The sequence below is a fragment of the Andrena cerasifolii genome, chromosome 16 (assembly GCF_050908995.1).
Source record: "Andrena cerasifolii isolate SP2316 chromosome 16, iyAndCera1_principal, whole genome shotgun sequence".
NCBI classification, from domain to species: domain Eukaryota; kingdom Metazoa; phylum Arthropoda; class Insecta; order Hymenoptera; family Andrenidae; genus Andrena; species Andrena cerasifolii.
In genome coordinates, this window is record NC_135133.1 from 4,641,528 (window position 1) to 4,668,662 (window position 27,135).

Here is a 27,135-nt window from a genome sequence, read left to right on the forward strand (position 1 = left end):
TCTTCGAGGGGCTCGAACAACACCGAACCGAATCTCGCTGCAGACTGCCAGCCCCGTCCGTGGAACAGAGAGTGCACCGAACAGGAAAGAAGAGAGAAAGGGTGCACGGGTGGAAAAAAAAGAGAAGAAGAAAGACCCAGAGGACGGCGGAGGAGACGGGAGGGTTTTGGGGGGGAGTTGGGGTGGAAGAGCGAGAAACGAAGCAGGAAAGATAGGCGGAGGCAGGGGGGAGGGAGGGCGGTAGCTGAAGAGCACTTCGTCGAGTTGCCTAGGTAGCAATATGTCAAGAGCTCAACCCCCTCCCGCCAGCCTCGCTCATCCCCGTGCTACCAACACCCTGTTCGCCCACCCGCCGAACATTCCGTACGTACGTACGTACGTGTGCGCTATTTTCCCGAGCCTAAAGGTCTGCGCACACATATCCGTTCCGTGTCAGTTCCGTGGTCGCAAAAGGTATCGGATGCTTGTTTTGGAATGGAGCAGCGCACACTTGTCAGTTCCGTGAAATTCGACGGTCTCTCCGTACCCGTCGGTTACGGACCGTGAGGATCAGTGTTAAAAAATATCGTTTGCGTGCTTTACAATGGAGCAGCGCACACGTGTCCGTGTCAGTCAGGGCTGTCGGCAGATTTCAGTGTAGAACCCCTATCCGTTCAGTGAGACTAAAATTTGGTTGCCAACGATATTTGGGCATTTGGACTGACGGAGTCCCGAAATCACGGAAAGGTGAAAGGGACGACCTTTTTTTATGACCGTGAAAGGTTCTCGGGTCGAAGCTCTCGCACCACGCGCTTCGGGGGTCCTAGACCCTAGAGTCATAAAGACGAGGACAGCAATAGGCCACTCAGTAATGAAAATGGGAATTTCTAAAATTAATATTAGATCTCCATACAAATACCCCCAATGGATTGCTGAAGTTTTCGAAATGAAAATTATACCAAACATGATATAATTCTGATCGTTATTAATGATTGTAATGAAAAGAGTTTTGTATTTGAATTTTACGTGGTAAGGTATAGGGTATGATCGGATGCATGAGTGCTGGGTGTTAGGGAAATGGAGCTGGATGTGCGTTTCAACAGGACGTGCAAACTTTAGGGTTTTTTCACACGGCGATACATGTATCGCGATACGTGTACGATGCATGCCGATTTTCCATTGATCATTATAGCTTCAATAAGAACCGTTCACACGACGATTCTCGTATCGCGATACTGATTTTGTCTACCCCGCAAACGTCGGCCGCGCGATACTTTTTGTCTGAAGTCGACAGATGAAACGTGGAAACGAGCGGACTCTTTCACACGGCCCGGGGCGAAACACGTATCGCGGTAGGTGTCGATCATTTGTTCTTCAATAAAAAATATCTTCTCGTGCCCCACACATTTTTGGACAAAATATTTCTCTGAAAGAATGAATGAGATTGAAGCGTTATCTATTTGGATTTTACACAAAAGATGGAGTAAGAAACGAGCGAAGAGGAAGCATTGGGTTCATCCCATAAACAGCATTAGACATGAAAAGGAAAGCGTGTGGATGAGATTGTATAGATTAAAATGTACTTTTACATTAATAATTAGCAGTGGATTGCTGATGTCGAGGAAAACATCCATTTACAGGAAACCAGATGTGTTACTATGTACCAGCATTGGAGTAAAACTTACTTAAATCTACCTACTTAAGGGATTTCTAAATTTTCATTACAGGCACAGAAAGAAAGTGGAAAAAGCGACCTTCGTTATTTTCTTCGCTATTCCGACCAATTGCGATTTTTTTCAAAACAACGAAACACGCCACCTACTTGGGAAACTAATACTTCTAGCTTCTAAAAAAAAAAATCACGTCGTTTGGACCAATTTTAAAAATGTTATTCTGTTTTGAAGGGTGTACGAATACTTTTGTCACCTACTGACTGAAAGAACCGTACAGCAGGCTTGCAGAAACGGCTGAATTGGGACTGACCGGGCCAGAGCAGGCCTCCTGCACAGTTGTCAGTGAAATTAGGGACACCGCACGGACACGGAACGGATACGGAACGGATATGTGTGCGCAGACCTTAAAAAGGGAGAAACAGGGGCGGCTGGAGGGGAGGGATGGCCCTCGAGCCGTCTCACCCGCCACCCTCGCCGACCGGCCGGCCAACGGGGGTGGTCCAAGGGAACGGGAGCACGGCGCTGCGTGTTCGGCCGTAACGTAAATGATCATTAGTTCGGCGGCTCGAGGCGAGTCGCCTCGGTGATTTGCATTAATTAATTAGGGGCCAATTAATTCAGATTACTTTATCACGGGCCTTGTGTACCCAGCCTGTGTCAACGGCGGGGTACTCCGTCGCCGGCTCAGACCAGACAACGACAACGGCGACGGCGACGATCGCTACGACGGCACAGAGGCATCGCCGTGGACGTTGACGTCCCGTTGCTCCCCTCCTCCGAGTACAGAAGCCAGGATCGATACGGTCGTTGAAGCCAATCCGATAACTCGCCACACCGTCGATAACGCGCTGCCGTTCCACAACGTTAGCGACGGATCGTTGTTCCGCCGGTACAGCGATCCAGAGGACGCGATCGATGGCGGTGGCTTTAGGCGGAACGTTCCTGGATCCGCGGTGACATTTGTCATCTGGGAGCTTGACTTTCAATGATCCACAGCCGCGGGAAGCCTTCGAAGCTTCAGGCAACGGACAGCCTGTTACCCTTAAACGCTGAACCTCGAAGAGTTTGTAAAGGCAATCCAGTTTTAAGCTCTTTAATTTATAACGAGACGCGCATAGTATCGTCGAGCACAAGGGGGCGACCTTTGGAATACAAGAGAAGCTGCAAGCAGCGACCGCTGAATGCCGGCGGAGCGAGAATATCTCGCAGGGGGAGAAGGAGAGGCGAGTAGGAGGATAGTGGGCAAGAGTTTCAGTTTTCAGATAATAAAGTCTGCACGCCGAGTGGCATCAGTGCTCAGACGACCCTTGAAGCCAACTAGCGCCCACGCTGTCCTACGAGGCGCGTCGCATTCAGACTCTTTTGATGTCTAACCTGAAATCATGCTTAGATAGGATAGCGACACGGGGTCGGCCAGAGCAGAGGGCACCTCGGCGGAGACTTTGATATAATTCAAGCCGGATTATGGAAATCCTTTCGAGTCCGAACGAAACGGAATAATTGAGCGCGACGTTGGCCCCTGTCAAGCAGACGTTAAGGAAAGTTCGACTTAATTACGAAATTTATGGAAACGGTGCGCCTCTCTGCGAAGACTCGGCAGGGCTGGAACGAGCCCTCGAGATCGTTAACAGGAGAATCGCTGCGAAGTTCGATTGTAAGGTATAAAAAGAAGTGGAGTGGGCGTGCACGCCCACGTGAACAGTTAATTAGCATGCAAAGTCTTCGTGATCGTCCTATTCACGATGGTTTATGTCCCCGGCAACAGCTTCGACCTTTCCCGTTTCTCGATTTTTCGGTCGACCGGGGGCCGCAGGATCCGCGAGCATTAGCGTCACGACCGCCAACTTTTGCCGTCCGAACTTTTCAGCTGTCCTACATACACGGCAAGATCCCGATTGCTGGCTGGCCCGAAAGGGGGAAGAAGCCAGCCGAGGAACGACAGATGCCACGAGGAGAAACTTCAGGGCAAGTTTCGACTAGCGGCGGCTTATTTATGTGAGACGCAGCCGCGATTCGTTATGGGCGATCACGCGAGGGCTCGTTTAATCATTCTCTGGTTGAGGACTCGCGGTGTCGTCCCGCGAGTCGTTGCGGCCAACTTACTCGAAATACTATCCAAGACCATCTCGGTGGCTTCCTAAGATATGGGTCTCGCGGGTAGAAGAAGAGGTCACGAAGTGCCTCGGCGTTTTCTGGGTGGAAACTCTTGCGAAGTGATCAACCTTCGAAGTTTAGCCGGGCACGATTAGACACGTGACAGATTGAGAGAGATTCTTCAGCGTCGACCTGTGTTTCGACCGCTGGCATGATATTTTTAATCGAGGAAAGGGAACCACGGCGGAGGATCGATCCCCTGGCACGAGGGACAAGGCGGAATGCTGTATTGGAACGAAGGATACTTGCTCGGACAGCGTTCGATTAGAATTACCGTCAGTCTCAGCTCCACTGACATAAATACCAGAGATACACGCGTGCATTCGCCCGCACACGGGCGCACAATAGACAGACACAGGACCTTGGATGCACCGAGGCTCCACGCTCCACGGACCTCTGCAGCTATTCACGCCGGCGTGCCAGCCCGCCTTCTGGACCTTCAATAATTTCGGAACGGGCGAGTCGTTAATCGAAGATCCCCATAATTCAGTGGGCAACGCGAGCTATGCCGCCGCGGCATCGATGACGCGCGCAATCTCGAAAGGGTCAGCGAGCGTGCCCTGCCGCTCCAAAGGGGAGGATGGTAATATTCGCGATCCTGGGCGTATTTTCTCCGAGGTAACTCGAGCCGACTCTTCTCAGAACTTCCCAGCAATCCGATACCTCAATTACTCCCCCGGATTGGTAACCCGAACCATCAATCGGCCCGCGGTCGACCTTGGACTGCGTCAATTAGTACAGTGTGTAACAAAAGTAAGTAAACACGAAAGTTTCTGACGTTTGAATAGATTTTTCTGAAACCTAAAGTTAGGTGTCCTAGCAGCGAAAACAGCAAACGTTGGGGCGACGACCCCCAATTGTTATTCCTATTTGGAGCACAAGTTTCTTTTGCGCATTAAGTTTATTGCACCAAGTTAATTAGAACATATATATTACAAGGTTACAAAAGTAAGTAAACATCTTTGGTTTTTCATTTTGTATTGCGTTCCTGAAATGTGTTTTTGAATTACCTCTTTTAGGTTATAAACTTATAGATTCTACCAATCATTTCAATGTATTAAGGTTATATTGATATATTATTAAAATATATTTTCAGCCCTGTAAATATCTCTTTGGCATTTGCGTTCTTTCTTTAAGGTAGATACGGAAAAATGTCTCAGCGGAAGCATTTAACAAACGAGAAGAGAAGAATAGTAATTAAAATGAAAGATGAGGGCAAGACATATAGAGAAATAGCTAGCTTTTTAAATAAAACACCAGCAGCCATTTTTGAAATTGTTAAAGCGTATAAGAAAGATAGAAGAGTATCAGCTTTACCAAGACCGGAACGTCCAAAAGTCACTAATATTCGAATAGATAAAAGGATAGTTAATATTTCATCATCAGATCCCTTTTTATCTACATAAAAAATTCGTACAAAATTATTAAGCGTAGATAAACGTGCACCATCAACCCAGACCATTCGACGTCGATTACCAATTCATACGGCGAAAATTGTTAAAAAAACATTTACAAGAAAATTGAATTAACATTTCGGAATGGCCTCCTCAAAGCCCTGATCTTTCGCTAATTGAAAATATGTGGTCTATCTTAAAATTACGAATCGCAGAACACGGACCACGCAATATAAAGGAATTAGAAAATTTAATAGAGAAAACATGGCAATTATTTTCAATCGATGAATATAGAAAATACATACTCTCCTTACCCGATCGATTAGCCAAACTATCATTGCGGATATTAATTTATTATTTAGTTCCTGTTTACTTACTTTTGTAATATGAGTTCTTCACATATCATGCATTTTAAAAAAAAAAAAACAGATTATTAATTAGCGAAAGTTTTATTAGTATAGTTATTTCAGTAGTTTCGTGTAATATCAATAAATGTATACTTTGTTCTATGAAATTGAACACTTCCTCCGATACAATCTTTTGTTTGCTAGAACTCCGACTGTTTACTTACTTTTGTTACATACTGTACGTGCCCGTTCCAAAGAACACTCAACCCTCCCACGTTAATTTCATTATCAGAAATGCAACGACACCGCGGACCAGTACACACCGTCCCACACTCTGGCTCGCAACCCTTCAGCCTACGCCTGGCCACCCGGAAAGTCTCTCCTTCCTCCGACGATCGACGGCCCGAAGCGTGGGGCAACCGCGTCGAAACGAAGAACAACGTAAATTTGCCAGCCACCTTGTATTCCATTCTCTCCCCCCCACCCCCTTCCCGCACCCACGTCGTGGACTGTAACCCTCCCTACGAAACCTAGATCAATATGTTGCGTCACGTCTCTCCCCCATGCGCCGACCAACATTCATCCAGAGCCACCCACACCTTCGTCCAACCCGCGCTTCATTCCTGACCCCCAGCCCCCTACCCCCGGTTACACGGTCGGTGACGTCACGCAGGGACGCGCCCCATTCATAGGCTCCCACGCAGCGAGCCTAAACCACGACAACGAAAAGCGGAGAGAAAAAAAAGAACGGACGGCGAAGGTGCACAAAGGGGGACGGTTGAGCGCGGATGACTGAAAAAAATGGGCGGCGGTGTGTCGCGAGGGTCCGTTCGGGCCCCCGGGATAGACAGGAATCGAGGAACCCCTGGCTGGCGAGCCAGTAATTAAACAAAGCTTGTGTATCGTGTCGCGGCCGCTCTCCACACCGAGGAAACGTACGAACGTTCCGCTCGGATCGATGATGTCGTAACGCGCGCCGTGACGTTTATCATCGTACTTGCGTGTGGCCCCCGGAGGGGGGTGGGTGTAGGGGGAGGGATCGTGTGGGAGTACGTGCGCGGGATGAGCTACTACGACGAGCTCGCGCTCCTTCCCGTGCCCCTGTGTGCTCCGCTCCATCGCCGGCTGTATTTTCGGGCATATTAAATGAGATGTTTGAGCACTCGCTCGAGCGTGCCCCGTAGACTCCGATGGTTATTGGAACCGCCGCACAGTGGTGAAATTTCGCGATTTTATGGCCAAAACCACAAAAATAAATTTTTCAATTCGACAAAATAAATGCAAATGTCAATTGAAGAACTAATATGAGTATCAAAAGCCACCAATTTTACTGTTAAATGTTTTAATACAAAGCTCGTATAGACTCGCAAATGTTTATGTTCATGCGAGGTTAGACCGATCGCAAAGAATTAAGCCAGATTTTCAAGTTGCTTCAAACAGTTATATTGTGTTATCCAAAGATCTGAAAATAATTTGAAGGCATGGATTCAATTCCTGGTGGTGCGTAAGATATCTTTTTGTCCTCAAAATAATTGTTTCGGTTTTTAATACGTAATTTATACAATTTTTAACGTAGTGTTTAGAAATAACCTTTTCATATAAGAATCAATTTTCAATGCATAAAATAGTTATCAATCCCATAATACCCTGCAATGATTTTCATTCCTATTTTACGTTGGACTATTTTGATTCTATAAATGTAATTATTAATTGCTAATAGTTGCTAATCTTGTAATTATATGCATTTTTTAAACACTATGCAGTGCTGTTTTTCGGATCATTTAGTTTCTCATATATAAGAATGTAAAAGTGCCGAATTTTATATATTAAAAATAAGTTTTCAGGTTTTCACCGCGAAAATGGATATAGTTCTTCAATTGACATTTGCATTAAATTTGTAAAATTCAAAAATTTCATTTCTGTATTTTTGGCCATAAAATCGCAAAATTTCCCCACAGTGCGCCGACGCGCCGGGCTTCGGGTCATTTAGGATCCAGCCTGCGCGACGAATATATCTTCGCGTGATCTCTGAACGATGAAACTTTGACGGAGTATGATTGAAATTGTTCCGCGGCGGCGGCAGAGGGGGTGTGACGAATGAACCGTTCTGGGAAGCAGGATAAATAGTTGCCAGCTCCCCCTTTTTATGGAATACGTGGTGCGAGAGGCAACGAAGCAACCCACCGGCTCCCTTTAACCGACTGCGCGAGCAGCCTCCATTTCTTGGGCCACGCGAAAGTACGAGGAAAACCAATAAACTTACAGGAAGTTGTAAGCCGAAGTTCCGCGCGTCTGCCTCTATTATTATACCACCGCACGCCGGCTGGAATAACGCGCGCACATCCCCCTGTACGTATCCCTGCCGCTCTTATTTCTCGGTTACGGATACACAACGGTCTCAAAAACGAAGTTAAATTACCCTTACCGCGCTCGTCGGTGAATACAGACGAATAACTTTTCAGCGAACGTGGAATACATATAGTATAAAAGGGAGGATCAGCCGCGCGCTCTCGAGCAGAGCACGGCACGCTGGAACCATCGACGAGGGATGTAATGTTGCAAAAAAAAAGGAAGGGAAAAACATCCAAAGAGACCCGGAACGCGAGCAGCGGGCACTATTTCATTCCCATTGATGAAAACCCTGTCGATATTGCGCGATCGGCCGGGGAAATACAGGCCCATAAATGGAAAACGCTGGACGGCTATTTAGCGATGGCATTACGTCCACAGACGCAACGTACACGGGCCCGCGATAAAGGATAATTGTAGCGGGGCGGCATGAGAGCCAGCCTACCTATAGGTCAATTATTTCCACGTATTTCAAGCGTGCGCGACGATACGCGTCGGTTATCGTCTTTTGCGATGCGACTGCTTCTAATTGTTACCAGGAACTTGACATTTCCAGGCTGCGATCGCTGCCATCGCCTGAACAACGTTTCCAAGTTTCCTTCTAAGAAGAAAACGCGGCTCTCCCGCTTTAGAATCGCCGGGAGTTAATACAACGATTCGCTGTAATATGGTTTTCAATTTCGATGCCAAAAGCCCTCTGTTTGCCCATATTATCGCGAAAGATACAGTTCCGTTTATGAGTCACGCGGTTGTCAGGTGGGTTGTTCTATTTAGGGGCGCCGAGATTGTGCGAGCCGAGTATAGTTCGGTCGAACGTGTAGCGACAGGCCAGAGAAATGATAGTTGGGAAGGAGCCGGCAATCGTAGCCCCCGTTTCCGTTCCTACGAGCGCGAAGATTCGCGCCGTGATCCCATTGATCAGCGTTATCAGCGCGGCTCGAGCCACTGACTCCGCTCTTCGAGAGCGATTTTCACGCCATGAAAACATCGATTTGCATTGCCTGCGGCGGGCCTTCGCGTGTGCACGATCTCGTTTATCGATCACGCTCCCCGTCAAGCCGTGGCTCAAGCGTTTTCCCCGAAGTTAAATGAATAGCGTCTCGATCCACGATAGCTTCCACCGGCGGGTGGTCCCAGCGAACCTCGAACCCGCCGTATCGCGCAATCAATTCTATACTCGCTCTTACAAATTATGCCGCGGACGGTTGGTGCTTTAACTATCGCGCGCGCGGCGCGAATTCATCTGGATTTTCTGCCTCCGTGAAAAGGCGGAAGCCCGGGACGTCGCACGAGCGAGGCGCTTCCGCTGCCCGAATGCGCCGTCATAGAGGATTTCCTTTGATCCCTTCATTTAGATAATGAATCTTTTTTGGTCGCGAACCTAGCCAGCGCGGCGGCAAATAAAACCCGTGATCCCTCAAACTGTGGATGTTCACTAAATTTAAGTGGCTCCCGTGATTAAAAGAAAAACAGCGGATTATCGGGGCGTTCTCCCCGGATCTCCGTTAAACCGACTCAATTTTTTTTACGTATCCCCCCTAATGCCTGACTTCGATCAGAAACGGGTGCACACCGAGTGACCAACTTAAGCGATAGTTTCGAAGATAGACGCTGAAGAGCATGGTACAGGAAGCGCGCGATAGGGTGGGAATTTGACTTTACCAGAAATGTAAGCGTATCTCCTGAACCGCCTTATCAGTCGAGGGTTGAACGTCACCGGGGATAAGGAAAGGGAAAGCAGAGGGAATTAGAGGGCGCGGTGTACCAAACTCGATTCCTCCCGCACGATATATCTTCCCGCTTCTTTTCCGAATCTCGCCCCTACCTTGTTCGACCGTAGATTGACCTTTCCGCCGCAGCGTGCGCAGCACAGGATGCTGCAGTAGTTGCAGATGTGACCGGCGCCGGCGGCGAACTTGGTTTTCAGGCATATGTGACACGTGGCGTGCAACTCCACTCCCGCCTTCTTGGCGCCCTCCGAGCAGGCCCGTATCTTGTCCTCGAGGGTCTTCACCTCGTCCTGCTTTCGTCTGCGGGCAACAACAACGGGCACAGAAATTATTTCCCGGCAAATAAACGGGGTGAGGAGAAAGGGGAAAAGTTTCACGACACCGGGAGAGCGTGCCCGGCCGATATTTCAACTAATAAACCAACCCCCACGCGTGGCTGGTCTTTTCCAAGCTTCGCTGCGCTTCCAGCGACATCGGGGTGGAGTTATTCGTTTCAGAAGCGAAGCAGCCTTTCGAGCTGACTCGAGTCGAACCTTTAACCGGTTACCTTAATATCTACGTCATTGTTAACTCCGCTCTAACGAATTTCGTCTTCAGATCTCTTTCACTCAGTCCGCCTGGAACCGTCCTCTCTCGAGCCATGATTTCCCCACAAATTGCAGCCCCACCGCTGCGCAATTCCAGCCCACTTTTATCTGTCCCTGGTATGATTTCGTTTAGGCACAGCTACTTAACTCCACCCGGCGGTAACTGACTCGTTGCACCGCGATTCCACCCCCTGGCCGCCACTTCTCCGCCTTTCTGCACGGTTTTCGAGACGCGGGCAACCGAGAGGCCGCCCTAATGCTCAGGAATTCTTGGGTAACCCGTTGGCGATTTTAGGAAATTTACATGCCGAGGGAAAGCGAACGTGTCAGTCGAAGAGAAAGAGGGCAGAGGGGTGGAAGACACGATAATGGTCGATAAAAGATTCAGGAGCACGGAATCGTCGATTCCTTTGCAAACCTACTTGAGCGCCTTATTATCTCGCTTTGGAAACTAGTCGCCGAGCGACGCTATAGCCCCCGTGTTTACGTGCTGTGCAAATGCGAGCGTAGTCCTGACACTTGGACGGGGCGAGGAAGATAACAGGTGGCAAGGGAACATCGCTTCAAACGCTATAACCGATGCAGCGTATAGAAGCGTTAATAAAAAATGCGCCCTGAAGCGAGTACAACGTTGCCTCGATTCTTCCATCGAACGGAACGTCGAACGGAGGTTTTTTGAGCAGAAGAAGCTTCGCCGGGGCGCTCGGTTCCAAAGTTCTTCAAACATTCAAATCGATATTCGATTTGTGCCCTCTCGATCTTCGTGTACACTACTTTGACGAAGTCAAAGGGGATGGAGGTTGCTTGAATTCCTGCAGGATCCAAGGGTCGCTCGGAAGATATGTAAGAAGATTCGAGGGTGTGTTCATTCTTGGATACAAGGTAGAAGTGTCACCCCTCGAGGTAATTGAACTGTAATGAAACGTGACCGATGCTATCGATTTACTCTAGCTACCATAGGACGCTTCCACATGGTTCGCCTGAACAATGAATCATTTCACTCGACAAGTCATTCGTTCGAAATTCGGGGAAGCACGTGCCCTTTCACCCCGAGGCTCGCGTCATGAATAGTTGCATAGGCACGGAGGTGGCCAACTGGACGTTCCAGAGGGGATTCGTGTACCGCGTTAACCAACGTAATCACAGGGGAAGGACACCGCGCGAGGGTCCAGGTACGAACAATTCGTAAGCCAAGTAGGTTAGCGTCGTTGCACGGGGTGGGCGAGAGGAATGCAGGAACACTTGGCACGGGGCTAGAGCTTTTCAACCGGAAGTCTCGGTCTCTAGGTCGCGTGTACGGAACTTGCATGCTATAACCGAAAGGTTGTTGGCACCGGGTAGGTTGAAACTTCGATCCCTGAAATAGCGGAGGAGGTGAGAGCACGCTGGATGCCGTTCGATCGCTATATGCTTTCCAGAATCCACGCCGTATTAAATATGCCAGTAACCTAAATCTTGAGTCGGCCGATGAAGCGAAAGGTCGCGGCGGCGGCATGTCACAAAGTACACCGTGTCCGCCCACGCTCCTCTAATTACTTTACCAATAATCGCGCTAGTCGCGCGAGCGCGCGCGCGCGCGCACGCAACAACGATCGCGGGGGCCCACTCGCTTTCCGAGACAGGCCGCGCGCGGCTATCCGTCACGCGAGAAAAAATCTATCCTCCCACCACCCGCTGCCCCGCGACAAAAGGCGAGATCAAAAGCGGAGAACCGAGCGAAGAAATGTAGGTTACTTAACAAACACCTCCGTGATTCACCCGCGAGACTTCTCTGTCCCACAAAATCCGGCCTCGCCGAGCAACACTTTTCACGCGACCCGCGCTCCGCGTCGAACAAAGAATCCTACTTATTCGCGGTGCGTCGAAACTTCTCGCAACCCCCGCTTCGAATTCACGCCGCATTCTTCTCCCGGCTACCCCGCGGAGCCGTATAATTGGCGCCGGGTAAACCGCGTGCCGCGAAATCGCGACCTATTAGATGGCAAACGGGGGTGTAAGTGACACCGGTATACTATTCGCGGCGATGCGGATAAGTGGACAAAGCCTGCGACTACAGCAGGTTTCGATTCAACTCTCCCGAGTAGTCTCATCCCCCAGGGTTGCATAAAAAAAAAAGACGCCAGGAACGTACACGCAAAACAGGTTCGACGTAGAGGCGGAAAGGTTACGTCTATTTTTACTCGTCGAAGCGAATCGCCATCCAATACGTAAGCGACGACTCCCGTGCCGCGTCTATAAGGTGGGGGACTAAAATTATCGCGCGATATCAAAGGGTCTGTCCGCGTCGCCCGGCGACGAGCTTAGAGGCTCCGGCGTTGAACGCGAGAAAAGGGAACTGCCGCCGGTAGTTTCACGGCGTCGAGCAGCGGCTGAAGCGACGCCACCTTTCCGCGGGCCACCGTCTATATTTCAGCATCCGAGAATTTACCGTGCCAATCCAGCAGCCTCTTTCGCACTCCATCCACGGGCTGCAGTTGCATACCCTATGCAACTGCAGCAGCTCGTTACCGAGCCACGTCAAGGCTCGCTGCCTTGCATTTTACATGCGTCCCTACACGTACTTGTCGTCCACATTACATGATCTCGCATCGGTATGGCGGAGCACGCTTTCCTCATTACTCTCTCACTCTCTCCCTCTCTGTCTCTCTCGATCCACACCCCTGCTTGCACTACAGCCCCGGCTCTTTGTCTCTCTTTCCCCCCTCGGCTGCTTTCTCACGTTCCCGTGTTCCATCAGCGACAACCTATCAATAAAACGCCTTCCTCGAAGAACGGCGCCCATTTTCCTCGACGTCGCCTCGCTCCGGCTACGGACCCAGCCACCGTAATTACATGCGAATGGGGGAGGCTGCCGCATCCGTCACCGAGTGCATCTCGCTCGAGCAGGTGCAAAATCGTTTGCGAGAAAGTGGACGGAGCGGAGGGTATTTAAAAATTGTTCGCTTCGCTCGTTGCGAACAGGTAGGTGTCTTGTATTTTACGTCGAGTAGCGTATGGAATGACCGGGCGTTAGTTTCTGCGCGTTGAGTAACAGTTTGATCCAGTGGGGATTGAAGCAACGAATTCTAATTTCGCGGCGGGAGCACGCGCCGGGATAATCATCCGCCAGTTTGTGCGCGACGATGAATACCTAAATAGAAGATGCCATAGGTATAAAGCGGTCAAGGACTAACGAGCAGGTGAGACCACGAGAAAATAGGCGGAACACGTCGACGAGCTGACAGTTTTCTCGCGAAGAAATGCATGTACCCGATCGATCGGATATCGTTTCGTCCGTTCAGTAATTCCGAACAGCGACGCGTGACCGTCCATCCACATTTTCCAGCTCTGTCGCTCGCGCCTGACCATTGACGACTCGTACTACTTGCCGCGTCCCACCGCGCTCTGACTTCGTCATCCATTTGTTTATTTGACCAGCCACGCAACGGGTCGTTGGTTTATGCAAAGTACCTTTGTATAATTCTTCCGAAACCTCCAGATTTTAAAAGGAAAACAAACCAGGTACAGAATTAAAATAGAACAAGTGGAGAAAGATGATCCCTCGCGAAATAAGTTTAAGTATACATTTCATTGCCCCAAACGATTTGCCAGTTTACCAGCTCGATTCTTTGACACACTCTCCGCCGTAATCGCAATAATAAACGCTAATCCATTACCCAAACAAAGGTCCAGTGGGAACTTTTGCGTCACGGCCATATAAAGTTTTTCAGAATAGCGAGACGAAAGGTTGAACTTATCAAGCCAATTATCTGCCGTTAAAAGGCAATAAAGCGAGTCGGAAAGGCTGTTAATTATACTGAAACGACAGGGGCACGAGGTGACATTCGGTAATTAATGAAGACAGAGGGAAGGGAGCGAAGGACTCGACCTACCTCATAATCTCATTCTCCTTCTCCTCCTCCTGCTTCTGCCTTATCATAACCTCCTCGATGGCGCTCCTCTCCTCGGCGGTGAGGTGGGACATATCAGGTACAGCCGCCATCACGGACGTAAGATAGGAACGTGCACTGGAAGGTCTAATCGCGAGGAGTTTGGCGCGACGCGCGAGCCGGCGCACCACCGACGACGCCGACGATGAGGTACCGCGACGAGGCTCCTTCCTACGGGATATCGCGTCCTTTCTACGACTACGGGAAGGCTGCGTGGTACGGGGGGAGTCATCCGACACCTGGTAATCGCACCAGCTGGCCGCGACAGCACGGGTACGCGCTTGACAGACGGAGATTACGCGGTGTCCGTGGTTTCGCGCGCTCCGCTGTACGCTGCTGAACGTCAGACCTGACGCGACGATCAGCGATCGTTCGGTGGACGGCGACGACGACGATGCTCGTCTGGCCGGCTTCTAAGGAATCTGTGCCCGCTCCGCACCGCCGGGCAGGCTTGTCCGTACGCGAGAGGCTGGCTCCCACGCGACTCTTCAGCTTCGTCGAGGCATCGACGCGACGCTGGCTGGCCCCGCGATCCTCGTCTCCGTCGGCGTCCTCGTCGTCTGTGTCTCTGGTCGTACGATTACCACTGGCCGCATCTGTATGACAAATCATGTTCACAGGCTGTGAGGAGGTTCTCGCATTCTCTCTTCCGTGCCCGTTCTACGTCCTCCGCTCGAAGCCAGCATGGAGCGACCTTCGGGGCGAGCTTCCTCTCCTCGAGCGTCCTCGATATGATGGCGGCTGCGAGGTTAGAATTGCGCGCACCCCTTGCCAGCTCTGCCCCGGCACGAGCTGGGAATTCCCTCTCGACCGCGTCTGTCCTCGCCTCCCGCTGATCCGATTCCACCTCTGTTTACCCTCTTCCCTCTTGTTTGGACGCGCCAGCACGAAGTTTCGAGGTTTCGAGGTTTCGAGCGGACACGAGCGGCCCAGTTCACGAGTGCATCGATTGAAAAGGAAAACGGGTCACGGGTGCTATTGGCGCACTCGTTTCTCCCGTACACACCGACTGGCCAGGTTCTTGAACTTTCCAGGGGGACACACGATTCTGTACACTGACACGGGCGCAGGTGGGACGTGTTGCCAGCTCGTAAACGAAATCAATTCCCGGTTTATCGTGGGGCAAGTGTCGCGCGACCAATCCGGAACAATGGATAATGGCTACGTGGTCGTGTTCCTGGCGGCTCGGATATGTTTTCGGAATTCCATCGATTGCGAGCCGGAAACGGGTCACTGGGGTGTCTGGTTCGGAGACGTAACGTCTCCTCGCCTGGATCCTGTCGTGCACGACAGAGCGCCCTTCTCTTTTAACGAGCCGAGGCGATCTGGAGCGACTTTGGGTACGTCCGAACTCATCCGGCCCTTTCCAAGTATCCACGGGCCCGTCGACAATATTTCACAACCATTGGTCGAAAGGGCGAGCTCCCGTAACGGCGCCGTTTCCAGCGCGTTAATTCGTCGCCAGCGGTGCTCGCGTAGGCTCGAGTATTTACGTGGGACGCCCCGCCACGTATGCGTGCCACCGTTCCAGCCGATATTTAATGCCACAAGTATTCCTTGCCGTTCGCGATTCACGTGGCGGCCGACACGACGATGGCGCTTTTCGACGTCTCTGCAGCGACCGCGACACCCACACAATCAATCGCCCCAGACTGGATCGTTCCACACCCACGAGAGCCGTTATCCCAGCTGACCGGCTATCCCTGGACGGTTCTCCTGGCGCTCGAAACGATCGTGAACGCGTACCCGTCAGCTGCTCGCACCTTCCCCGAACCTCAGAGCCCCGTCCGCGTCGTCCTCCCCCTCGCCAGAGAATGGATTCTCTCTCTCCGAACCGTCCGCCAGGTTAAAACAACCACTTATGGTATTATCGCGAGCGCGGCTCCACGTCGGCCGACCGCTCGCTCGCTCGCTCGCTCGCACTGATTTACACACGCGTGCACGCGAACCACGGTGGGAAACAGCCACGGGAATGGCCGAACGAGCGATAGTTTTCTCACTTCCGTGTTCCAGCCTTTCTCCCCTGCTACGCTCGACGCTAGAACAACACACGAATGAGCTTATTCCACACCCCTAGCGCGCTTATGTCCGTCAACGCTCCGCGATTGGTACTACTCTCACTGACGGTTCGGGTCTCCTCGTCTCTCTCCATCAGCCTCGCTCCTCTCTGTCTCGCCCTATCGTCCCTTCTCCTAACGCTCGCCTACATCCTTCTCCCTCTACCTCGCCCCCTATCTAGGCCCGTCTCCCTCGCTCCCACACCCCCACCCCCGTTCCATCCATCTACCCTTCTCTCGCTTTCTCTTTCTTCCCCGGTCTATCTCTCCCTGCCTGCCACGGCACCGCCAGCGCCTCTCGCACCCAACCCTCGCCGCAACGGGCTGAAACGAGACGACCGGTCCGTCAAGAGGGCTAATTTCCGGCCGCGAATCGACTTCCTGTTCGGATTCTCGCGTCGAAATCGCGCGAGCGACCCGCCAGGCCTCGCCTCCTATCGGAGCTATCGTCCATGAAAAAAGCCTAGCCGAATCGCCACCGCCGCCGCCGCCGCGCCGGGACGGCCAGACCTTTCGCCGTTCGAGGACACCCTTGCCGCTCGTACGCCTGTGTGTACGACCGCAGTTGCGCGAACGCCGCCCCTCGCCCTCCGTTTGTCCATTCCGGACCACCACCCTGCCTGCACGAATTCCGGTTTCCCCCCTGTGCATGTGCCCGGACCGAGGTGGGAGAGACGGACAGAAACGCGCCCGAGAGGACGGCTGTCGCTCGCGGCCGCGTCCCCGTGGATTTTCCAACGGTCCGCTCGCGACCGACCCCCCTGGCGTGCGTTGTTCTCGCGACGGGGGGGTGCGAGACGCGGGCAGCGAGTGAACCGATATCCCAGCCAACGGATAAGACGCTGAAAAGCGTCCATTCATGCGGTCTTAATAAATAATGGGATGCGGCGTACGTCCGAACCAATAAGGACCACAGGCCGCACTTACGTCATGGAAAACCCCGTATTGATCGAACCGGAGGCCAATGGGGTCCGACGCCGCAACGGTGCCGCTTTTGCCGTTCTGGCGGCCGATTCGAACGCTATCGAACCGCGTCACCCTGCCTCGGAGAAACCCGGGAAAGTATGAAACGTCCGAGGGCAGATCGTCGCCTAAATGCCGCGGGCCGGCTAGGGGAGCTCGCGCAGTTCGGGGCAAGGTGGAGCGCTTCGTTGTACGTTTAGTTATTCTGGGACATTAACCGTAACGGTCAACGGACATTGAGAAAGTTTGGCGGAGTTGGTACGGTGCCCGAAATTCACCCTCGTTTCCCGGGGAATTTTCGAGCCACGGGCACTTGTGCATTCGAGGGAGTTTAAACGCTGGTCGTAGAAAAGTTCAAGACGCTATCGTTGCTGTCTGCAATTTAAGTTCGGTAGTTGGGAAACTTGGCTTCAGATTTTTTTCTCTTATTTCACTTGTAAAGCGTCCTGTATGTAATGCTGTGCGAGGTAGCTGGATGAATTCGGAAGCCTCGCTTTATGAATTAAATTCACCGGCGAGCGAGTAGCGGAAGATGGAGTGAAACGGGGCAGTAGAATGAGGCGTTTGAGACACACGTCTCCGCGGGAGCGCGGCTGATGGGGTAGGGCAACACTACTGGCGCGTCTGACTATCGAGGACTGTATCTACTACTTTAAATACTACTCACAATCAGAAGTGGCTATATGTTTGCTTCAAGCTGACGAATGGTTCAACATCGTCCAATTTTGAGAGAAATAAAGGAGAATCAATGCAGTAATTAAAGAGGTTTATGCAGGGACATCATTCACGATGTATTTTAACTTCCCCGACAAACCCGCGTATTAAATGTCGATCGATCAATGGGAATAATATTAAAATGATCTGTCAAACACCACCGCCCTTAACTTAGTAGACTCTGCCAACCTGTTTCGTGTATCTGTTTTTATGGCGCCCAGTATACGAGCACGCGTGATTAATGATAGTATCTGGAGGAGAGCCAGAGATGCTTACTCTCTCGAATTGTATTTAAATTAGTATAAAGCAACATCGTATTACCATTGCTTCGGGATTAATCGTTCTTGCCGCGAAATAACTAGGCACCAGTATGCAATCATAAATATATATTTATCCTCTTGCACAGAGACCTGCATGCATTTCAAGTCGAACTTACAGACGGTTGTACAAGATTTTAATATAAAACAAAATTCACAAAGTCCTACATTCACCTATATGTTCGCATTAATTAGTAATCGCTAATAATCGTACTAACCGGTGCGCGGGATACATAAATCATTTTCGAGAGCATTGTACAGTTGAAAATTCATATAGTTGAAGTAGTAAACAATCGAGGTTAGACTAGCTTAGAACGCAAATGAAAATAAAGTGTTAAAAATTTGGCACATTGCAGTAATACAAATTTAATCACAGTTGGAACAGAAAACTTTATAGCAGGTAGCAGTTTGTTAATATAAATATTGGTAATCGATCTTTTCAGTACGAATTGCACTTTACTTCGATTTAAATTGCCATACACTACGTCGCTCGTTTGTTAGCGTCGTCCTCGGTGATCATCGTTAATAATTTACGTTTAATTAATGTATTTACATTATTTCAGCAGACGATACTTTATATACCGTTTTTATTTACAATTTCGATTATTGTACACGTCATATATAACAATAATCATTGAAAAGTTTCGATCATATTGGTCGTATTCCAAACGAATTCAGATCAATGCATTTTACCTCACTTTTATAGGTCATTTCCATATGTACATATGTGTATCGTATACATTCTCAATATTTCGTAGCTTCCAGCTTCTCTCGTACATCAGAAAAATGATGTGGATCATTATTAATCGTTGTATGACGTAACGTATGTGTGTAAAGACATAAAAAGGTTTCCGCATCGCGTCCTATATACTCTACGATATATTTATACAGTCATTTCTATCACTATAGGAATTTCTTAAAACTTCTGTGCTTACATTAGTTTTAATGTGTGCATTTCAATCAAATGATATATACATCGATAAGAATTTTTTTAAAAAAAGAAGGACGATAAAAAATGCCTGATATACTTCGTATGAAATTTGTATTAAATCAGTCAAAATCTTATCAAAACCATGTAAATTCTATCAAGTCATGATTCTAGGTGCATATACATGCGATAATTCTTTATATAAATTTAAAACATTTCTGCTTATCGTGCGGTATCCTCGTTTTGAACAATATCGAATCTGCCCGATATTGTGTGTTTAAAAGAGGCATATATCCAAAAACCTGAAATTGAAGATGATAATCTCTGAACTAAGGATGCTATTCAGGAAGAAACTGAAAGAAACTGTTTGACAAGAAGAATTACTTGCCTGAGAGAAAAAGTTAATGCACTTGTGCCTTTCCTGGAAATGAGTATCATCCTCTGAGAGAGAGACTGGACAGCCAGGGCATCTGAAAGTCCAACGTGATGTGACCTGGACAAAAAAGAAAGACAAAAAGGGGAATATTAATGGTCACAGTAACATTATGCATTGGCCACGGCATAATATTTGATACGCATAATTTATTTACCTTGACTGGAGGTTTCCTTGTGATGTGAGATATGAGGAAATTCATGGCAATATCCTCGCAATTCATATATTCATCAACCTTATCGCGTATAGCCTGCGGCAGCCAATGGGTGTACAGATATGTGTAATGCTTATGAATGAATGCAGCGCCAGTTAAAACCATCGACAGCTCGCACGAGTAATTAGAGTTATAGTTCCAGGCGTTGTGGAAATTCTGGTCCCATGCGTGGAAACGACCGGGAAATCCAACTACGCGATCTCGATGTTCCCTCCATACCCTATATATGTAGCCAGTAAATTTTCTACCGAACAAATCGACCATTTACAAAAGTAGAATCAAGTACCTGAATCCAAACATAATTTCATCGTGTCGTAAATGTGCGTCGTCGTCAACTGAAAGGACCGCTTCTGTTTCAATAGCGTCAAACGGGAGAAACCTGTTGTTCAAACTATTCCTCGGTGCTTTTATGACCTACGTAAAAGAAATTCGTTTTTTGCTCACGAATAAATTAAGGAGATGCTGCACCCCTTACGAACAGAATGAGGTAAAAGCTCACGTCAATTGGAACTCCAATATCTGGCCATTTTAAATCCTCCATGGGTGGTTTCGGGCTATTCCACACTATCAGAACCTTATTCAAGTATGGCAATCCATAAAACCGAGCCAAAGAGTTTATGAGGACTTGTTCTCGTTCATAAGTTAACATTACAATAGTAAACTGTTCCCTTGGATAATTTCCCCCTAAAGCTTCACTGAATTCTTTGCCTGCACCCCCAGCCCCTTTACCGATCGGCCTGAATCCCACTTCGGATCCTGCGGTTCATAAAATGTCGGTAAAAAACGATATTTAATAACTGCGTTGAAGATTATCTCCGCTTACCAAGAAACTTCGCGTCACTGGGCAGGACGGTGTCGAAGGGCAGCTGCGGGTATAAATAGAATGGATCCACCCAATCATTCCAGATCTCATGACCCTGGAGTAACATCGTGGTATAATTTCTCTTGAAAGCGGGAGATGGATAGGGCGGCTCCAAGGGACCCAAACTTTCCTCAGCCTCCGGCTCCGCAATGATGGCATCAGATTTCAAAGGCTGTAGAAAAACTATGCGTTTATGAACGAATGAAGAGCAATGAATATAAAGGTTTGCTACGATCTTTACCACAAAGCTTTCATTAAAGACACTTGGACTGGCAGCTTGAGGTGCTGGTAAAGGAGGTATACCAAGCCTATCCCTAATTACTGCTACAATAGTATCTACCGCACCCTGGGCAGTACTTAAATAACGTTCCCATATCAACCTGCCCTGTCTGCGCATACTTAAAAGATCTGTATCCGGAACCGCGCGCAACAGAAAATGCATTTCCGTTACTCTGGCCTGAAATCCAAAATATGTTGAATCACGTGGAAACAGCGTCGCATTAAGGATATATAACTTCTACCTTGGGCAGAAAGATCGCCGCTCGGCGCCAATTAATCACTTCATTGTAACTCAATAAAATTTGGTCGCCGCCTAAAAAAACCGGGATCGAACCCGATCTTAGAGCTTCGTACAGTCTAGCTTGCATAGACGAAGTGGTTATGAACGAAGCGTTACTGGGTGCTAGAATTAAAGCGAACGTGGATTCCTTTAATATAGCTTTCCTCGAGGAATCGGTTCCACACAGAGACCAGTCAAGGATTTCTACTAGGTTCTTTTCCTCCGAAGCCGGTATACATTCGAACTGAATGAAGAATTTGTCCAAGGTGATTCCAGTGCTCATATCTTTAAGATGCTGGATAATAAAGGTGTCCAAATTATTCTCGTCGACCGCTAATCTTTCCAAATCTACGTCGGCGTCATCTGTTTGATGTGTCATGGTTGTGACCTTTGGGGATCTCATTTCTCCTTGAAAAGACAATAAATATTTTCTTCTCGCGGGCAACATTTGAGCGCATTCTTGCCACACGTCGCCACCCGGGGGTCCCAGAATTGGGGGAACAACCAGATCGAAATCCTCGCGGAATTGATTCCTATAAAACGTTGATTGTACTATCACAGCTCTACCTGTGTCTACACCACTGAATATATTCCCAGATTCTACTGTCAGATCTCTGCGTGCTAGGTTTAACAAAATGTGATTTCTGCCATCACCGCCCCAATAAGGAAGCGTGTGTAATTTCTTTGTATCTATAGGATTCCAATACTTCTTATCGCCTTTCCGTTGAGTGGAAAGGGCTTCACCTATGGGTACTATATATATACAAGCTTCGGCTGCATTAGCAGTGAGGTGCGGATTGTACCCCAATGTCTGCTTAATAGTAGTTTTCAAGAATCCATCAACATCCCAGCCAGGATTCAGTACCGAATATTGATCCGGATCGTATAGATATACCGGGAAGCCACTTGTCAATGCGCAGCGACTGTGATCAAAGCAATTGTACATTCTACACGAATGTGGTATGGCGTTTGGTAATATTACAGGAACCGAATCCATTAATATACGCTTAGGTGGCGCCAATTCTGGCGTATTTCTCTCTACCGCCTCTCTCTGAGCAACCTGCGCTTGTTCGACGCTGATCTTCAGTCTATCGAGGTCCGTTTGTTGATGCAATAGCTCCTGCTTCAGTTCGTCAATTTTCTGGGTTAAACTACTGACTTCAACTTGAAGCCTCTGCCTCTTTGCGCTCAAGTCCCTCAGCTCGTTATTTACAGAAACTTTAATACGTAGCATCTCCTCTATTCTCATTTTCAACTGAGAAGCTTTCATAGGAGTAAAATCTTCAAATGCTTCCAATGTGGAAAACGTACGATAAATGTCTCTGTCCGGGGAGTCAGATTCCACCTATAACATAAAGCTTATTGTAAACGAACTGGCCACGCTCGACGCTTCGTTAGAGCCATGTAAAAGGGAACCATACTTTCGACAAATAGTAGTGAGTAAATAATGGTACAATAAATAAAACTGCAGAAGTTAGCATTATGATTCGGGACAATTTGATATGCGTTATCCAATGACAGATTTCTCTTCCACTTCCATTGTGATGGTACAATGGAAGCATTTCAAATATGCTGCCCCCCATTGCGATTAATGCAGATTATCATTCATAGTTGTTTAAATCTCAAGTTAGAATGTTGCGCAGTGTTGCGATCGCTTGGAAGGGTCCTGCAAACAGGAGAAGAAGTACAATTAAATTATTCAATTTCGTGCTGAAAAATTCAATAGTATTCACACGAACCATTAGGGTCTGTTGATAACAAAAACGATAAGAGCGCGGTGTTAACAAATGTATGTCTCACCGAAAACATGGTACCTGCCAAATTATTGGCATTATCGATTAGTAACCTAATCCGTGGCGATCGTAATCTGTGATGATCGCATATGAATCATGGCTATTATTAAAAAGGATGCAAAGCTGTTACATTATTCTATCGTGCGTGCAATCTTCTGACAAAAGATTCAATCGAACGTAATCCGCGATAAGAATGTGATGAAAATCACTCCAATACCACGACCTTTGGCACGGAGTCATCGAGGTTAACAATTCTGGAGGCACATCAGCGTCAACTTTATTGCTTTTTTTTTAATGTGTATTCAGTGGTTTCTCAGCGTACGCTGTTACAGCTTGCAACTTCACGCATGATCGTTCATCCGCGTGTGACAATATTTACGAATCGTAATCTTACGATCATTTACGATAACGTTCTGCTTCTTGGTTCTCGCGGGGCCGCGGCGTCATTTTTCTTTCCCAACGTGGGAAAAGGAGGAAGTTTGCGCGGGTGCTACCTGACATCGAAATGAAATGCGCGGTGCCTTTAATCGCGTTCCTTTTTTTTTTTATTCCATCTCGCCCCGTTTTAAAGTGCGATGCATGAGAAATTAGAGGTAAACATTTCGAATAACCCGCGGCATTGCCCTCGAAGTTGCTTTCCTTTGCCCACGTCTGGTGGCATTGCTTTATCGCTCCTCGGCTGCCGTATATTTGCATTTCTCGGGGACTTTGCAGAACATGCGCATGTTCATGTCAAGTGCAGTGCAAGGGAAATAATATTTTGGCTTTCGGGGGCCTAAAATTAGCTAAAATGGTGAGCTCTTAACGAATTTGCGTGTCACGCTAGCGCAATGTTCTCCGTGACCCGATTGCAATAATGGAATCGCTACTCGGCTCCGACACTCGTGACAACGTAATGCAAATGTTCAAATAACCTATCGGGAGTTTAACGTTACTGATCCCTTTCGCACGAAATACATATCAATTCCACGGCACACATTCCGCCTAACGACGTCGGAGAACAATGCGCGGCCCTCTTTCCCGCGGATCTATAATAAGTTTCATTGACACTTGCGAGTTCACGTCGTTCTCGAATTTCCCCGTACCCTTCGATGGGATCGTGTGTAAAAAGTCTCGTAGCCGTTCTATACGTAACGATACCTTGTTTGTTTATCAATCCTCACTGACGTAGACGCGAATGTTGCAAACGCTTCGAAATCTCAAACTGCGTACATATCCGCGTTTCCTCCAACTGTTAAGAAAAATAAATCGCATCTGCTTTCCCTGCCACACTGATAAGGGAAGTTAATTGTAATAAGTGCTGATACTTCGTTTCTGTTGCAGCATAAATTAAAGTTCTCTCAAAGGGACAAAGTAAAGAAATTCATTACATTCACGCAAACCGGAGAGCAGACAGCAATACATTGTTTAGCACAAAACGATTGGAAGCTGGATTTGGCAAGTGACAATTACTTTCAAAACCCTGAGGCGTACTATAGGGAACCAAAAAATTCAGTGGATAAAAAGAAACTGGAAATACTGTTCAGTCGATACCAAGGTAATCGCGCGAAAGCGTTTGATTCTGTTTTATTATGATTAAGGTATTGGCTAATGTTTTACTGATGCTTATATCATGTTTGATCCGACAATGAAAATAGATCCAAATGAACCGGATAAGATTACGGCAGATGGTATAATGAAATTCTTGGATGACTTAGGCTTAAGTCCTGAAAGCAAATTAGTATTAATCATTGCGTGGAAATTTCGAGCAGAAACGCAATGCGAATTTACTAAAGATGAATTTATGAATGGCATGATGGATTTAGGGTAACTTGGAATCTCTTTTATCGTCTGTTTCGGTTAGACCGAATAATAAATAGATTATTATACTATAATACAGCTCGTTGGCATTATTCTTTCAGGATGGACAATGTAGAGAAATTAAAAATTCACTTAAGTAGTTTAGAAAACGAATTGAAAGATCCCCAGAAGTTTAAAGATTTTTACCATTTCACATTTAATTACGCAAAGAATCCAGGACAGAAGGGTTTAGATCTCGAAATGGCGATTGCTTATTGGAACATTGTATTAGACGATAAATTCAAGTTTCTGCCACTATGGTGTCAATTCTTACAGGTCAGAAGTGTAATATAATTATTGCCTTTATGTCGTAGAAATAATATGATTATTACTTAGTCTTTACGAATGCTAGATAAACCACATTATTTCCAAACTGTGATATAGAAATAGCTAATACTATTTTTTAGGAACACCATAAGAGGTCAATTCCGAAAGATACGTGGAATTTGTTATTAGATTTTGCGCTTATGATAAATCCAGACATGAGTAATTATGACGAGGAGGGAGCCTGGCCTGTATTGATAGATGATTTCGTAGAGTGGGCCCAGCCTCGAGTTCGTCAGTCTCTCTAACATCTTTTTATTACATCTCTAACTTCGTATGAAAAAAGGCTTTATTTATTCAATTACGAAATTGCATAATCAAGTGATGCTTGATCATATTTTTCTGATAAAACGACATCATTTCACTTTGTGTACAGAGCATATAATAATGAAGCAAAAGTACTATAATTGTTAGAGTCAATCGTATTGTATGATAACGCTATAATGTAAAAAATGACATAAAAAAATATTCGTTTATAAACAGAAAGTTACTTTCATATATAAATATGAAATACATAGATATATATAGATATATATATATATATATAATATAAAATTGAGAATCTTTTATCGATTTGAAGTGGAAATTACGTCAACATAGAAGTCTCGTAACATGATTGCGCGTTTAAATTGGCATTATTATGCATTCGACTGTACAAAGTAATATGATGTGTGATCAAGTTTGTTGTTAAAAAGAGCATAGTAACAGTGGGGAATGTTGCTCAATTACCGATGGTATTTGCAAACATTGTAAGGATTCGCTCGCTGTGTTCCTTTGCAAGAATTCGGCTTCAGAAGGTGAAATTATGATAAAGAAAAACATCCTTTCATACCTTTTTGTAGATAGTAATCCCTAGAAATTGCGTTATTAAAAATTGTTATGAACTGAATTTTACGACACTCTACACAACACTTGTAATATATATACAGAAAACACAGAAGGAAATATGTGTATTTTAAAAGTAATGCTATCTCGGCACTGCTATACTTATCTTTTCGTAGAAGAAAGATTGGTTTCTGTTTTTATTAGCGAAGAGGAATATTTAATATTGTAATTCTGAGGTACTATAGACGTTAGGAAAAATAAATTAAGAATTTTTTACAAGTTTAAAAGTACGAGTTTCATTTACGATTGCTGCAGGCTAAATGTAATCATTTAATAATCTCGAAATGAAATTCTACTGAATGAATCCGAAGTTTTCAGAGGGAACCTTTTATTTATTTTATAGCATCGAAAAACAAAAAGGAGAAAAACGTTTCTCTCGTGAACAGATTTAATTCTAGTAACAAATTTTTCGTCTACACTACGGAGCATTAACTGTTACTGTTTTACGTTGTACGTTATCCTCTTATTTCACGATAGGATGTGTGATTAATGCTTGTGTACTTTTTTTAGTACGGTACATATGAATTTTCAATACCATTAACCATTCTAATTTATATATAATACAAAGAGATTAAAGAATCATAATGTAAAGAAATATATATCTTCAACTTTATAGTTACAGTTAAGGAATCAAAAAATTATATCCATTTAGGTATACTGACATTGAAAGGTGCAAAGTAGTAAATTAGCATACATGAAGATACGTCGTCCATAAATTTTGGATTATATTTTATAAGAATATTGAGATGGAGAAAATGAAAAAACTTCTGACTAATATATTCATTGTAAAACAAGTCCAGTTAAATGTCGTGAGAAATAAGTTTACGCAGTGCGATGGAAATTTACGAAACGTGTACATTATTTCATTTAAACGGATACTATTGAAAATACTGTGTGCAGATTTAAGCTACATTATTTTTTTAATAGTTTCAGCATTGCGTGAACGAAAAACGGATTGTATTAGTTTTAGGAAGAAATTGTACATAATGTAAATAAATCTATCAGTTTTAATCTACATAACAGATCCGATTGAATAAAAAAAATTCCATAAAATATAGTTTGTTAAGTATAATGGCGAAATAAATTTCTCACTTGTATTTAAGTT

At 46.7% G+C, this 27,135-nt stretch overlaps 3 protein-coding genes across 22 annotated transcripts in view; 1 reads left to right on the plus strand and 2 right to left on the minus strand.

Annotated features, from left to right (window-relative positions):
• Window positions 1–16,340, minus strand: part of Rim (Rab3 interacting molecule) — a 65,536-nt gene extending 49,196 nt beyond the window's left edge. For 7 of the 15 annotated variants that reach the window (XM_076829152.1, XM_076829147.1, XM_076829148.1 and 4 more), the window contains exons 1-2: window positions 14,086–16,333; window positions 9,722–9,926 (exon numbers count right to left, since the gene is read on the minus strand). In XM_076829152.1, the coding sequence (XP_076685267.1) occupies window positions 9,722–9,926; window positions 14,086–14,195 (315 nt within the window). In that variant the 5' untranslated portion in view covers window positions 14,196–16,333. Of the gene's footprint in view, window positions 1–9,721; window positions 9,927–14,085 lie in introns of all 15 variants that reach the window. The other 8 variants (XM_076829156.1, XM_076829159.1, XM_076829155.1 and 5 more) reach the window with 5 other exon arrangements.
• A 1,909-nt stretch (window positions 16,341–18,249) lies between these two features.
• LOC143377638 (exostosin-3-like) lies at window positions 18,250–23,395 on the minus strand. 3 transcript variants are annotated; one of them, XM_076829166.1, is made up of 10 exons: window positions 23,206–23,395; window positions 22,611–22,855; window positions 21,152–22,534; window positions 20,872–21,087; window positions 20,592–20,802; window positions 20,268–20,524; window positions 20,055–20,182; window positions 19,712–19,988; window positions 19,510–19,614; window positions 18,250–19,423 (listed from the first exon to the last, which is right to left on the minus strand). In XM_076829166.1, exons 2-10 carry the CDS (start codon window positions 22,770–22,772, stop codon window positions 19,319–19,321), a joined length of 2,844 nt encoding a protein of 947 aa, XP_076685281.1. In that variant the 5' UTR covers window positions 22,773–22,855; window positions 23,206–23,395; the 3' UTR covers window positions 18,250–19,318. The 3 variants fall into 3 exon arrangements, with proteins under 3 accessions (XP_076685281.1, XP_076685279.1, XP_076685280.1); XM_076829164.1 differs by having other exon boundaries at window positions 22,990–23,395; XM_076829165.1 differs by having other exon boundaries at window positions 22,929–23,395.
• A 28-nt stretch (window positions 23,396–23,423) lies between these two features.
• Sccro (defective in cullin neddylation 1 domain containing SCCRO) lies at window positions 23,424–27,083 on the plus strand. 4 transcript variants are annotated; one of them, XM_076829182.1, is made up of 5 exons: window positions 23,424–23,575; window positions 24,306–24,519; window positions 24,620–24,788; window positions 24,884–25,097; window positions 25,229–27,083. In XM_076829182.1, the coding sequence occupies exons 1-5, from the start codon at window positions 23,558–23,560 to the stop codon at window positions 25,391–25,393; spliced, it is 780 nt and encodes a 259-aa protein (XP_076685297.1). In that variant the 5' UTR covers window positions 23,424–23,557; the 3' UTR covers window positions 25,394–27,083. The 4 variants fall into 4 exon arrangements, with proteins under 4 accessions (XP_076685297.1, XP_076685298.1, XP_076685296.1 ...); XM_076829183.1 differs by lacking the exon at window positions 23,424–23,575 and adding an exon at window positions 23,626–23,775; XM_076829181.1 differs by lacking the exon at window positions 23,424–23,575 and adding an exon at window positions 23,734–23,874.
• The last annotated feature ends 52 nt before the right edge of the window (window positions 27,084–27,135 follow it).

Coding starts and splice junctions, on each gene's coding strand:
- LOC143377638 (XM_076829166.1), bottom strand. CDS start 22,772: ATGGGGGGCAGCATATTTGAAATGCTTCCATTGTACCATCACAATGGA. Junction 21,088..21,151: donor CGGCGATCTTTCTGCCCAAG/GTAGAAGTTATA, acceptor TTTGGATTTCAG/GCCAGAGTAACGGAAATGCA. Junction 20,183..20,267: donor ATATTGGAGTTCCAATTGAC/GTGAGCTTTTAC, acceptor TCTTTTACGTAG/GTCATAAAAGCACCGAGGAA.
- Sccro (XM_076829180.1), top strand. CDS start 24,074: ATGGGATCGTGTGTAAAAAGTCTCGTAGCCGTTCTATAC. Junction 24,520..24,619: donor ACTGTTCAGTCGATACCAAG/GTAATCGCGCGA, acceptor CAATGAAAATAG/ATCCAAATGAACCGGATAAG. Junction 24,789..24,883: donor AATGGCATGATGGATTTAGG/GTAACTTGGAAT, acceptor TTATTCTTTCAG/GATGGACAATGTAGAGAAAT.